General features: G+C 40.5%; 3 protein-coding genes across 6 annotated transcripts; all 3 read right to left on the bottom strand.

The window, feature by feature from the left end:
- Positions 1-806: 806 nt before the first annotated feature.
- On the bottom strand, positions 807-3,657 carry LOC112199842 (protein DETOXIFICATION 12). Of its 4 annotated transcripts, XM_024340810.2 has the most exons (7): positions 3,108-3,657; positions 2,245-2,789; positions 2,079-2,165; positions 1,913-1,969; positions 1,580-1,818; positions 1,285-1,490; positions 807-1,197 (listed from the first exon to the last, which is right to left on the bottom strand). In XM_024340810.2, the coding sequence occupies exons 1-7, from the start codon at positions 3,363-3,365 to the stop codon at positions 1,141-1,143; spliced, it is 1,449 nt and encodes a 482-aa protein (XP_024196578.1). In that variant the 5' UTR covers positions 3,366-3,657; the 3' UTR covers positions 807-1,140. The 4 variants fall into 4 exon arrangements, with proteins under 4 accessions (XP_024196578.1, XP_024196577.1, XP_040375135.1 ...); XM_024340809.2 differs by having other exon boundaries at positions 807-1,490; XM_040519201.1 differs by having other exon boundaries at positions 807-1,490; positions 2,245-2,823; positions 3,108-3,187.
- A 1,396-nt stretch (positions 3,658-5,053) lies between these two features.
- LOC112197965 (protein DETOXIFICATION 12) lies at positions 5,054-8,208 on the bottom strand. The gene is made up of 7 exons (XM_024338950.2): positions 7,869-8,208; positions 6,548-7,092; positions 6,360-6,446; positions 6,190-6,246; positions 5,851-6,089; positions 5,564-5,769; positions 5,054-5,450 (listed from the first exon to the last, which is right to left on the bottom strand). The coding sequence occupies exons 1-7, from the start codon at positions 8,112-8,114 to the stop codon at positions 5,385-5,387; spliced, it is 1,446 nt and encodes a 481-aa protein (XP_024194718.1). The 5' UTR covers positions 8,115-8,208; the 3' UTR covers positions 5,054-5,384.
- Positions 8,209-10,069: 1,861 nt separating this feature from the next.
- On the bottom strand, positions 10,070-12,591 carry LOC112196864 (bZIP transcription factor 17). The gene has a single exon (XM_024337327.2). The coding sequence runs from the start codon at positions 12,452-12,454 to the stop codon at positions 10,355-10,357; it is 2,100 nt and encodes a 699-aa protein (XP_024193095.1). The 5' UTR covers positions 12,455-12,591; the 3' UTR covers positions 10,070-10,354.
- Positions 12,592-14,469: the final 1,878 nt, after the last annotated feature.

Below are 14,469 nucleotides of genomic sequence, written 5' to 3'. Positions count from 1 at the left end.
GGGATATAATGATTATTGTGAAACCCAACCGCTTGACTTGTTGGAATGAACAAACTCATGTTAGCTATCTCGACCCTTTTCTTTGCTCTGAATCTTTGTCTTTTGGCAATAACAACCGGTCGGCGTTTTGTCTTCTAGGGAGGTTTGGCGTTTATTTGACTTTGAGTAATTTGTCATTTAACCCTGCTATGTAACACTGTCTCTTCACTTCTTTGCTATGTAACACTGTCTCTTTACTTTTTTTTTTTTTTTTTCCCTTATAATGAGGCCCTAGAAAAATGCAAAGAGCACGCTAAGAAGCAGTAGAAAGTGCTGAAGGTTCTAGTTTTGTGCGAGTAACAGCAGCATCAGCATCAATAATAGTGTCCTAATATGAGTAGGACAGCAGCAGAAAGACCCTCCTTTGCTATTCTCCTTTCAGTGAATATGGAGCAAACTGCAGGACACAAAAGCTTGCAACATCATTTTACAGTTGAAAACAAGGTACCCAAAGGGTGGCAATCATAGTTCTCTCCATTGATAAGATTAACAGTTATAAAGAATCACATTCCACAGTGAGCTTTTTAATTTGGAGATCCTTGGCGAGTTTTTTTTTTTTGCTTTTTTTTTTTATTACAATAACAACCAGTCTTTTGTGAGTTACTCACGACCACTTACTTACAAAAGTGAGACTTATGCCACTAGACCAAATGTTACTGGGATCCATGGTGAGTTTCAAACCACTATAAACACGCCATATTTCTATAATATTGATTTATTGTGCTATACTGAACTATAGTAAATATGAAGAAGAAGAAAAAAACACCTCTAGTAACCATTTATCAATTTTGAACTGATCAAAGGGCAGTCCAACTAGAAGGATAAACCAAACTGTTGGATAAATCGATATCAATTCTTATAATAGGTTCCTAAGTGAAGATGACACATTTGGACGTCCTATCATAAATTCATAATCATGTCCGTACTAATTTTGTTTTTGTGATTGTCATCAGCTCATCCTGTACTCTCATTCTTATAATGAAGTTCATTGCCAATAAGCATTATCGAGCGGTTGCAAGTTGAGCTCAAGTGTCTCTCCCAGCACTAATGCTGAATCAATCTCTGAACAACTTTTTGGACTGCATGTATCAATCAATGGCACTATCCAATATCTTCTGATGAGCCTCCCTGGAATACCATCTCCCTTGCCTTCCTTGCCTGCAAAATCAAATCCCAACATAAAGATCATTTCAGTTTCACAGTCCAACCATTTCCAACATTAACAGTTGAGGATATAAACCATACCTGCATTTCCCAATTTGTACTACTAGTTACAAAAGAAAGCGTTATGGTCTGCACCAAAGAACCAACTTGAATTCCAATCCAAAGGCCTCTTCCTCTCAGCTCTAACCAGAAAGCCAATATAGCAGCAACTGGAATTCCACAAAGATAAAATGCTCCAAGATTTATGTAAGCCCCTATATGCTGCCACCCACATCCTCTAGCAATACCTGTATATTCAACCATATATGTAACACTTGGAATTAATGGAACATGAAAAAAAATAACTCATTTCTTATCAGGATTTTTATTGATTAACCTGTAAGGACCCCTTGCAAGCTGTCTAGTACAAGAGACAGACACACTAGAGGTGCCATTGATGTGACGTAATCGACGACTTGTTTCTCATTGGTAAATGTGTAACCAAAAGAACGCCGGAAGGCAAAGAGGGTTGTTGTTTCTATGCTTGTCTCTGTGACTGCAAGAAACAATGCAACATGCGCGGCTATACGAGCACATTCTGAGTTACCAGCTCCCAGTTCATTTGCAACTCTGGTACTATACAATTGCCAAGAGAAAAGGAAGAAAAAGATAGTATAGGTTATTACTTGCAAACATAGCTACCTTGTGCATTAGTAGTAAACAAATATACCTCGCTGCAGCACCAAACCCATAAGGTATTGCATAGAGTGTTGAAATGGTCTGGAGACTGTCCGAAAACAAAATCAAGCAAAATTGTCATCGATATCTCTTTAGTATTACAAAGAGATCAAATTGAAACATCGGTTTTAATATTTGTATGCAAGCAGAAAATATACCACACAGACAAAACCGAAGTTTCAAGAGCTGGATTTGGTAGAAGCCCAGAAAGCAAAATAAGCAGCTCAAATGACCACCACTCAATGCTACAATCACCGTGCACCAAGAATCAAGAAAAATAAAAGTGGGAGACTATATATTTGAAAAATAGTATATATGAATTACCATATCATTACTGAAGAAGGGATGGCAAGGTAAAAGAACTCTCTCATTCCATGGAATACTTCCTTAGAAACTGGAGCTCTGGTTTGTGAACAAGCAGAAGAAAACTTCATGTACAATCCAAGTAAAATCACATTCAACCAATATGAGACACTTATTGCTAATGCCCCTCCAAGGACATCCAGTCCAGACTTGAATACTAGAACCCAACAAAGAGGAATATGGAACAAAAGGGTAGCGCAAGAGCTTAGGAGCATAGGAGTCATCAAACTTTGTGTCTGAAAGTATCTGATGAGTGGTTGAAGAGTTGCATAAGCAAATAGAGCGGGAATGAGCCAAATTGTGAATTTGCCAGCTTCGCGAGAAATGAGAGGATCTTGACCCATGAAAATCAGCAAGTCCTCCATATATATCCATAACAAAGATAAAGGAAGACAAATTAAGTTGAGAGAAACTATAGCAGTGTAAGTTTGGAGTCCAAGTTTCTGATACTGCTTAGCTCCATACGCTTGCCCACATATTGTTTCCAGTGCACTGGCCATTCCTATCTGTCCAAATTAACACCCAAGTTACCAGATCCACCTGGTTATTGGAAACATAATTTACCAGCATAAATTCAAGTTGATATACATTATGTTTATATAGGTTGCCAATTAATTAAGTTTCTGCTGTATTGCCTATATAGATGTTACATATTGGGGTTTCTTACCATACAAGGCATAAAACTTGGCTAATGGCCATTACTGAATATGTGCGTTGTATGCCTTGTGAAGACAGGTTAATTGGCAATTCTAAAAGCAAAGAGTTGGACATAAAAAAATGTGTTACTAAATGTCCGTGAACAGCAAAGAATTAAGATGACTTACAAAAAGACTAAAGCCGGTGACTCCAGAGAGGGAGATGGCAATGGAGGTGCTAGAGAGAGCAAGCTCACCCAAGTGACCAACCATCATCATCGAAACCACACGCAACAAGTTCTGGGATAGAATCACGGCAACCATAGGTCCTGCTGTGTAACATTGCCTCTTCACTTCTTCAAAGAAATAAGCCCATGTCAAACTAGTACTACTAAATTTTCTTGGATCTTTTACTTCTTTTGGTAATGTTAACAAGCTCTCTTCCATATTTGTATCTGCAATACAACTGCTGCCGAGGGATCTCAATTATGCCTTCGTACTTAAAACGAAGCAAAGCATGCACCCAGCCACATTTAGACTTGGTTAAGGGCAATAAAGACCTCTGGAGTACGTCGTCCTAATCATTCACCAAATATATATGTTGTCGATATCATGTAACAAAGTACATACAAAGTCAGGCTCGTCTTTCTCAAGGCTCGCAATCTGCATGTCGCTGCCATATTTATAAACCAGAAAATAAATAGGAAAAATATATGCCCATAGCATATGTGGCCGGCTGGCATGCATGTTTCTACCCACAACTGATATGATCAAAGAAGTCTGTAGCCAACCGGAAGCATTTGATTTAATTGGAAATATCTAAATGACTCTTACTCGTAGAGTTTTAGATATGTTTAATATTTCTAGATCAATGAGCAGCTTTGCATCAGATTCTACTGAAGGGGCTTTGGAATCAACTCCCATTTTATTTTTTGCCATCGGGTCATACATGTATGTGTATATATATATATATATATAGATGGATGGGGCCGTGCCACTTTGCAAGAGATGAACAAAACGGTTAAGAAGTTAAACAAGTGACGTTGCGTGGCAAACAAAGTGAGGAAGTGAATAGTACCGTTGAGGGATTATTTAAATGAATCATCAGCCATCCGTGTCAGTTAATTTCTTCGACTCTGGCCACCGCGAACAGTTTCTTCGCTGTCGGTGCCAGCTACGCGCCGAATCTTTGCCTTCTTTCTTCATTTCTAGTTTGGATTCCGGGGCTGGCCTTGGAGTAGAGTGTTCGGGTTTGGATAGAAATTGTGGATTTTCCTTAAGATTTGAGAAGGAAGAAGAGAGCTGGAGGAAGAGAAGGAATTCACTCCATTGGGGGGGGGAACACACGTGTTGGGCTTTGAGAGAGCCACGATAGCCATGGTTAGCATTGGCTGACCAGCCCTGGTCAGCGAAGTATCGTCCTTATTTAAATGAATCATCGGCTGGAAAAACTTGGTCACAAAGCAGACCAATTAAAGCTAAATAATTTCTAAAAGTTCGTCAGTATCTTTCGGATTCAATACTAAAGTGAATTTTTTAATAATATGAATCTACAAACTAATAATAACTCTAATTTTGTGATTCTATTGCTCTTGATTTTGTTTTTTTTTTTTTTTTTAACTAGACCAATGCTAATGCTGCTGAAAGCTAGCTAGGTGTCCCAGTCCAGACTGGAAGATAGAACACTATTGACTTTTGGAAGGGGCAGAAAAAAGTGAGGCACAAAAGCTTCCAAGCAAAGGGAGCTAGTGATTTATCAAAAAAGAAAAGTAAAGCAAGGAGTGAACAATCTTTGCGTCTGACAATATATAGTGGCTGAAGATTCAAAAAAAAAAAAAAAATAGTGCAGAACAGCACCACCTGCAGCTTCACTTGGAATTAGAGGACAGTTTCTTTTTTCTTGGGTGGACTACTTGGCCAACCTATGTCATTTTGATAATACATGGACTGGTGTTGGAGAGTCCTCGGCCGGCACCATATCATTGTACCACTGACTACTCAGATATGTAATCTTTGCAGGATCTAGTAGCGTTACATACCAGATCGTAGCACAAGTGCCCGACTCAAGACTATAAGACTCTGGGCTACTCGTTGATCAACTACATGTGATCGGTGATTTCTTGTTGTGAAAATGATTAGAAAAATAAACCAGTTATGAAATGTTGACTAGTATTGCATATGTAAAGTTCAAGATAAAATTTGCAGAATGTATCCAACTCGACAGTTAACTTTCCATTTTCCACATCGATTTATCATGATAAAAGTCCATTTCAGACTTTCAGAACTCCAAAGGTGAGGCGCTGTTCGGGGCCAGATCTTGCAGTGGACGCTCTCTGGCACATTCTGGTGCTCATTATGTGCTGTGCAGCAATGCTGTCAGCCTCATAACTAGAAGCAAGTAATTTCTCCTTTAGTACTATGATTAAAGAGAATTAAGCTCATCAAAACTGATTAATCTCTGCTCGATTAGTTCAACAATCCATTAGCTTCTACATAGCTTGCCTCAAATATCCTCTCCCTTGCCTTACTTGCCTGAAACATCAAAAACCCAACATACAGATTAGTTTTCAAAGTCTTAACAATTCCGATGTCATAAAGATCAGGAGTAAGATTATCAAGAGGTCATAAATGGGTTGAGAACAGACCTGCTTTTCCCAGTTTGTACAAGTTGTTACAATAGCAAGCAGAGTGGTTTGCACAAAAGCTCCAACTTGTATTCCAATCCAAAGACCCCTTCCTCTTAGTTGAACCCAGAAAGCTAATGTAGCAGCAACAGGAATCCCACATAAATAAAATGCTGCAAGGTTTACGTAAGCCCCTATATGCTGCCACCCACATCCTCTAGCAATACCTGAATATTCAACCATTGACGAAACTTAAACACTAGATTGATACATGAAAGAACTTATATCAGAAAAGGATAGAAACTCACCTGAAAGGACCCCTTGAAAACTGTCTAGTATAACAGAGAGACAAACTAGAGGAGCCATGGTTGTGACGTAATCGACGACATCTCTCTCATTACTAAAAATATAGCCAAACAGATTGCGGCAGGCAAAGAGGGTTGTGGTTATTATAGTTGTCTCTGTGAGTGCAAGAAACATCGCAGCACACGTAGCCATACGAGCACCTTTTGGGTTGCCAGCACCTAGTTCATTTGAAACTCTAGTGCTGTACATACCCAAAGAACAAAACGGCTAGTTATTACTTACCTACATTAGAAGTAGACAAACATGCAATCTGATGGGGTATATCTGTGTTTGAAGCTTACCTTGCTGCAGCACCAAACCCGTATGGTATTGAATAGAGTGTCGCAATGGTCTGGAGACTGTTAACAAAAACTTAAGAGTTTATCACATTGCCTAATGGAGAGCCATCTCATTAGTATGGATATCAAACTTGACAAACTTGGTAACTGAAGTTCACGCAGAGAAAGCTTACCATACAGACAGAACTGAAGTTTCAAGAGCTGGGTTTGGTAAAATCCCGGACAGCAAGATAAGCAGCTCAAATGACCACCACTCAAGGCTAAAACAAACGAGATAAATCGAGAACACAAAAATAAAACGACAAGGACATTGCAATTAAAATATTTTTAGAAAGCAAATAGAATAGGAGATTAAAAATACCATATCATTACAGCAGAAGGGATGGCAAAACGAAAGAACTCTCTCATTCCATGGAATAGCTCCATAGAAATTGAAACTCTGGTTTTCGAACAGGCAGAAGAAAACTTCATGAACAATCCAAGTACAATCGCATTGAACCAGTAGGAAATACTCATTGCTAATGCCCCTCCAAGGCTATCCAGTCCAGACTTGAATACTAGAGCCCAACAGAGAGGAATATGGAACAAAATAGTCACCAAAGAGCTCATGAGCATAGGAGTTACTAGACTTTGAGTCTGAAAGTATCTATTGAGTGGCTGGAGAGTTGCATAAGAAACCAAAGCAGGAAGAAGCCAGATTGTGAATTTGCCAGCTTCATGTGAAATTACAGGGTCTTGGCCCATGAACATCAGTATATCCGCCATATATATCCATATCAAAGACAAAGGAAGACAAACTAAGGTGAGAGAAAATATGGCGGTGTAAGTTTGAAGTCCAAGTTTCTGATATTGCTCAGCTCCATACGCTTGCCCACATAAAGTTTCAAGTGCACTGGCCATTCCTAGCTGTTCAAAGATCAGGGTACGAAATCTAGTTAGTAACATCTTTTGTTGGTAGATAGATTCTACTTAGTAATTGGATTTTAGATAACCAACTCCATCTTGAATTCAATTTTACATTTTCACATATCATATCCAACTGCATGGCATCTGCTTAGGAATAAATGTTGCACATAGTTTTCCAACATGGTTTCTGCAAAATTAACAGCACTAATCGACCAAATTGAGTATGGAAGGACGAATTCATCTGAATGTGCACTGTTGTCCGCAACAGCAGGTCAACAGAACACACATTTCTTTATACGAGATCCTCGACTAGTCCTAAAGTCTTAATGAACTTCTTATAAATCAAATAATCTTCAGCTAGCCTATTAAGAACTCCAATAAAACCAAAAAGAACTCTGTACGCCATCAACTTCAAAGGTCTAATATCCAATAAAAAGTAGTTGGCTTAAACTTAGCTACAAAGGTCATCTTTTTATCTAAATCAAAAGCTATTTTTCAGTATAATCAATGGCCTTTTTGAATCTAAAACCCAGTTTTTGAGTCATTGTCCGAGTAAAAGTCTAACATGCAACGGGCTAAAGATTAGAGCAATGATAATATGATACAAATAAATTCAACCAAGCATTAGTTGCAGACAAAAAATGTTCAGAAATTCAACTAAACCTGTAGGATACATATATGATATAGGTTCATTAGCCTGAAGGTTGAACACAAAAAATCAAATTCCCTGATATGGAAGAAAAAAGAAAGAAAAGTTCAAGGTGTGGAAGACTTACAAGAACACTAAAGCCGGTGACCCCGGAAAAGGATATGGCCAAGGCAGTGCTGGAGAGAGCAAGCTCACCAAGGTGACCAACCATCATCATCGAAACAACCTGCACCATGTACTGGGATAGCAAGACAGCAACCATAGGTCCGGCTAAGCAACCCAACCTCTTGACTTCTTCGAAAAACAAACCCCATGACTCTTTTCTTTGCTCTGCTTGATCTTTGCCTCTTGGGAATAACAAACTCTCCTCCATTTTTGTCTGTGGCTGCAGAACGGTTTGGGGGGCTTGTGCTCAGCTTGGCATACTACAGAAGAATATAAATGCAAGGTGGAGGTGGGGAGAGACTTTTGGCACTTAAACGGCCGCGGGTAAAATTTAGGGGAAATGATCATTTACCCAATTTCAGCTTAAAAATTGCTCATTTGCTCCACTAACAGTTTTTTAATCTCATTTACCCAAAACACTCTAAGGGATTATTTCTCTAATACCCAATTAATTCTTTTTTTATTCTTTTTATTTATTTTTGGGACACTTTTGCCCTCTCCTTCTTTGTCACTTAGAGAGAGAAGTGATAGGAGACCTTGCCGGACTCCGGTGACTAGTGGCCGGCAGCGGACTCCGACGACCGGTGACCGGATTCTGGCATCTGATTTTATTACCCCCCAATAATACCTAGTAATCATATTATTGCCCCACAATAATCATATTATTGTCCCCCAATAAATAATTTTATCTAAATAAATAATTTTATTATTGCCTCCCAATTATCTTATTATTGCCCCAATAAACATTTTATTGCCCCTCAGTAATCTTATTATTGCCCTCCAATACTCATATTATTGCCCCAATAATCATATTATTACCCTCCAATAATTATATTATTGCCCTCAAGTGAACAAAAATGAATACTCTACAGATACAATTGATCAATTTATATGTTCAATTGTAGACGTTCACTTTTTTTTCTTTTTCTTTTTTCCTTCCTCATTCTCGGAGCTCTTCCCATCGAAATCAGAAAGAAAAAAAACCATCGAAATCAGAAGAAAAAAAATCCATCAGAATTTTTCTTCGGCCACCCACGCTTCCCCTATGGACACCCATGCTCCTCCAGCCTGATTCCGGCACGATTCCGACCGAACCGCCTTCGTCTTCTCCAGTCGCTCACCTACAGCCCATCTCCTACCGGTCTCAGTTTGGTGAGGTTCCGGCACCGCAGAGGGATGGGAGCTTCAGATCGGTGATCGGTGATTGAGGGTGGTCGGCACTAGATCAGTGATCGCCACCAGATCGGTGATTGGCACCAGAACGGTGTTCGGCAATTGACAGTGGGCTTGAGGTCGACGAAGATGGGGCTTGGGATGTGCTAGCCGGCGCCGGGCTCGAGGTCGACGAAGAAGGTGTTGAAGGCGTGGTCGCCACTGCCGGCTGGAGAGAGAGAGAGAGAGAGAGAGAGAGAGAGAGAGAGAGAGAGAGAGAGAGAGAGAGAGAGAGAGAGAGAGAGAGAGAGAGAGAGAGAGAGAGTCTAAGAGGAGAGAGATCTGTGAGTTTCAATTTGATTAATAAGGGCAAAACTGTCAGTAAATGTTGAATTTGGTAAATGGGGTTAGAAGTAAGTGGACAATTTTTAAGCTGAAATTAGATAAGTGGTCACGGCCCCAAAAATTTATGACTACAGCTGGAACATTAAATATGCACAAAATTAGTTGTTTTTCAATCTGATCACAAATGATCACGTTTTACTTGGGAACAAAGTATGAGTTGCCCTTTATTGATGTATTAATTACCGTTTTTTATTGATTAGAATTTGGATTTTTCTTCACTAGTTCAAAGGAAGTCTAAGAAAAATAGAATTCCAACTTTGATCTTGACTATATGGAGTTTAATACTTGCCATGTAAAAGAGAAGAAGTTTCCCTACAATAACAGCGAAATGGCTGTGAATTTACAGGCTTTTATTTTCATTAGTTTTCCATAATAATTCGGTACAATTTTGTTCAATGGATTAAACACTTATATATCATTCCTGTTCAATGGATTAAACACTTATATATCATTCCTCATACGAGTCATATCGTCGATGCCTCGCAAAGGAAAAGAAACCCAGTCAAAACATCTCAAAAGGAGAAACTCTCAATTAGTCGAACTCGGTGTGTTTCTTTCTTTGATAGATAGAATTCTTTCGCCTGGTAAATGGGGCACAAATACTCATTATGAAAAGTAGATTTCCTTTTCTTATAAATTATACTTGTATCATATAACCTAGGTGTTCCATACAAACTCAAATGGCTACATCAAGCCAGGAGCTATAAGATTCCAAATGTTCACTACAGTGATAGCATTCAAACCAAAGCATAAACAGCTCCCAATACTCTAGTAAGTAGAGAGCATGAAGTTAAAGTCTTACAGAAACAGCTACTCCTGTTGCATAAATTAACTGGGAGCTTCTGAAATTAGATCTAGGTGTCATCTAAAACTCCGAACTGAACTTCCATGTTAAGTAGTCACTAAGTGAGGAGCAGAGCGAGGAAGCACACATGAGTAAGTGACATACTTCACACTGTCTAGAAGCAGAACAACGAAAACCCGAGAAAGTGACTTGGGTTTGATCATGCCATCAACGTCAATGTCACCTGCCTCTCTAGGATCAACCAGAACGGAAACGACCATGGAAGAATTACTGCCTTGAAAGTTGTTGCTCGACTGATTGTTTCTTATGGCGCGTTCTTCATCAGTAACATTATGATTGGATCCAGCAAGGGGAATTGCGCGACCACCAAGGATCCTTCTGTTTCCTCCCCTGTTAAGCCTTGCAGAATTTGAACCGTGTTCAGAGACATTGGCAACTGACGAAGCAGGAATTATGCCTCCTGAATGAGTAGCAGCTGATACATCAAACTGGAACACTTCAGTGCACATGCCTGAACTCAACAACGGTCCAGCAAGACCTTCACGAAACCACTGCTGCAGTTTACCATCAGCAGAACCAGCTGTAAGAGCCTTGCGTTGTCCAGCAGGAGTTCTGTATAAAGGAGCACGTCTCCCTCTGTTCACTCCAGCTTCAGGTATAGCCAATGCTGAAACCAAATCTTTAGCTCCTTCCACTCTGGCCTCCCTACTCTTCTTATGAGTTTTAGCTTTCTCACTGGCCAGGACTGAATGAATAATCAAGTTCCCATCAATCTTAACAAGTTTATCATTTCTCGGAACATACAAAGAGGCAACAAGAGGCTCACTAGCATTACCCACGCCAGGTAACCCCTGTTCTTTCTGCTTATGACCCCTCTCATGAATTTTGTTAGAGACATCAAATTTCCCACCAGATATTCCTAAAGGTATATTTCCCTCTGATCCATTCAAATGACTCTCAACCGTCAAAACCTTCGCCCTCTGCTGATCATAAAACCTATCTCTAACATAATTCGACCCACCAAAACCAACATTCACCATGGGAACAAGTCCACCAAAAAGCAACAGGAAAAACAGCAGACCCAGGAAACTAATGCTAGCAACCTTCTTGGTCTTACTCTCCGACTTCTTCTTCGGCTTTGGTGCAGCCGCGGGCTGCTGGGGTTTAAGCCTAGGTATGGGAACCAAAGGGACCTGAGAACCTTGCGGTTTCACAACATAAGGCGAGTATGGCATCCATGGATAACCCATGGGTGGCATTGGGTACATCCCCGGAGGCGGCGGCTGCGGTGGCGGGCACATGCCACTACCACAGCTCAATTGCTGCTTCAGAGTAGCATTCTCGGCCATAATATATGAAATCTTATTATTCAAATCAGCTATAGTTGTATGCATAGCCCTAACCTTATCTTCAAGCTCTTCCACATAATGCTTCTTCCTCTGCCTCGAAAGCTGAGCACTCTCTCTGTTCCTCATCAATCTGGCCTTCCTCTTCTCATCTTCATCGTTCAAGCCACTCTCCGACCTCCGATACTTGGAGCTTCTCGACTCCACGTTCCCTTCTTCGCCGCCGCTCTCTTTCTTCCTCTTCGCAACTAAGCCGCTTCTGGTCATCTCCTCCTCTATCTTCACCTTCTCATCGGCAGTAGTGACGTTCGACGACGACACGTCGCGATCGGAGTTGCCGGAATGAGTAGGAGAATTGCCCGCCTCGGGAATCCCGGAGCCCTGAGACGACAACGGCCCGCCGGAATTCTCCGAAAACTCCTGATCGTGGCCGCCGGACTCCGACGACGGATAATTCAGGAAACCGGAGACTACGCCATCCGAGGAGCCCTTGGAAAGTCCGGACTCCGGAGACTGCGAATCCAGCAGAAGAGTGGAATCTCCGCTCGGCTGAGCCGTCGGATCAAACCCGTCGGGGATGAGGAAGTCGTCGGCCTCCGACGGGAGGTAGAGATTGTCCAAATCATCAAAGGTGAGCTCGTAATCGCAATTGTCTTCGGAGCCGAACCCGAACCCGAGATCCGACATGAAGGAATCGGAGGGCATTCCGGTGTCAGATGGGAAGAATTGAGGATCGAGAGGAGGGATCGGAAGGGACTCGAAGTCCTCGCCGGAATTGGTAGCATTACGGGTCAGATCTGGAGGGAGTGTCGGCGGTTCGGCGACGACTGAGTCTTCCATGGTTAGGGCTTTCTGGAAGATTTGAGAGAGAGAGAGAGTTTAGAGGGGTATAAATGGAGACGAGAAGACGAAGAAGACTCGGTTTGGGGAAACTAGTCTGAACTTTCCACGGGGATTTGACTGTGTGGGAGGACTCTATAATAGCAGTGCGATCCAAACCGTGTATTATCCAAATCAAATATATATTTAAGAGCATTTAAGAGACTTAGGATCTGTTTCCTCTTTTCAGAAATTTACGAGATTACCCGCTCTGACCAGATGCAAATTGCTAGGATTACGCTGCATTAATATATCTTATATAATTAAGTCAATTCTTAGTGGAATGGTTAAATTTTTGAAGTACCGTATATGCTCTCACATAATATAAATATTAATAAATAAATTATTTCTATATGACTATATCATATTTCAAAAAATTGCAATACCTTTTATGAAAAAAAAAAGCTTCTTCAAAATCAGGAGAAAAACTACTGTAACTTTTTTTACTCATGGCCTCTCAGATAAGAGTCATAAGAGACTAAAGACTTACCACCCCACCAAACACACACACCCATTAAGTTGATTAATTTGATATAAGGGTAGATTAATTTGACCAGATCTCGAAACAGTATGATTGTATCATTGTAAAGAGATGATTTAATAATCTGCAAATGAATGGTTGATCAACAAAAATATATTTCTTATCACCTACGATTAATATGATAATAGAAGTTTAATCACCAAAAAATTTCATATTTTGGTTGGATTTTTGTAAATCTTATTCTCACCCCTGTTTATTCTATGTAACCCGCGCTGTACATTTCTCGTGCCACAAAAATTTGAATTCATGATATGTATGATGTTGGTTGCACTAACTAATTTATGGGTCACAACCCGACCTTAACAGGAAAATCAGAAGACACGAGGGACTCTCTAAAAACTAGAGAGAGAAAACAGATATGAGAAAAACCCATCTCCCTCCCCCTTCTTTCTTGCCCTCATCTTGATCCCTCCGGATCTAGATTGTTGGCTTGACAGTTGGGGGCGGCCTCTAGTGTTCTGGCTTCTCTTTTTCTCTGTTCCTCTTTCTTTCATCATTTTCTCTTGCTTCTCTCTCACCCCTGTGGTGAACTACACCCATTTTGTGGTGATTTTCAGGTTTATGTCTAGCTCTTGAGGACTTTGTTCCTCCTTTTTCTGGCTTATGTCCAGCACTAGAGGACTTTGTTCCTTCCTTCTTTGCCGATCAACCCAAAAAATTTTCAGATCCAAAAACCTCCATGATTCCCCTCACCCATCACCTCACACCAACTCCCCTGCTTCTACCAATGACCTTCTCCATGAAGGATTTCGTGGCTACTGCTCCAAAGTGATAATCACTTACCGATTGGATTATGGGTGCTCACGCATGGGTGTTCCACCCCCCATTATCCGCTGGTTTTCTTCTCGATGGCTTTCTCCCCCTCCCGGTTTGAGTCTTTCTGGTGGAGATGCGCGAGTCAGTATGTGGTTTTGGTTCCTTTCTCTCATCCCCCTTTATGTTGGTTTTGACTGGATTTGCTTTTTGGGTTTGTTCTGGCAACGGCTATTCGGTACTCATCACTTCGATTCAGCTCTTCTCGTATCCTCTTGGCTTTTGGTGGCGACTGCAGCGGCTGCTGTGCGGAAGCGTTTGGGCGGCGGCGGCTGTGTTTGTGTTTGGAGTTGATGTATTTTAATTGTTTAGGGTTACACTATGTTGCCTGTCCATGTGGATTATGGTTGAGTTTGTAATTTTCCTTATTTGGTTTATTTGTACTTGGGCTTTGTTTTGGGCTCATTCCATTGAGTTTACTCAGTGGTATTTATTAATGAAGTTTCATTAATTTCCAAAAAAAAAAAAAACTAATTTATGACTTATCAACAAAAAAATATTAATGGATGACTATAAAATTGAAGTTTTTTTTAATTTTTAAATGAAAAAAAGAGAAACTATAACGAAACTCCTCCCCAACTAATCATGAAGTTACACATCACGACACCTTCAAAAATGAAAA

Source organism: Rosa chinensis, chromosome 4 (assembly GCF_002994745.2).
Source record: "Rosa chinensis cultivar Old Blush chromosome 4, RchiOBHm-V2, whole genome shotgun sequence".
NCBI classification, from domain to species: domain Eukaryota; kingdom Viridiplantae; phylum Streptophyta; class Magnoliopsida; order Rosales; family Rosaceae; genus Rosa; species Rosa chinensis.
This window is presented reverse-complemented; position numbering and strand designations above follow the sequence as displayed.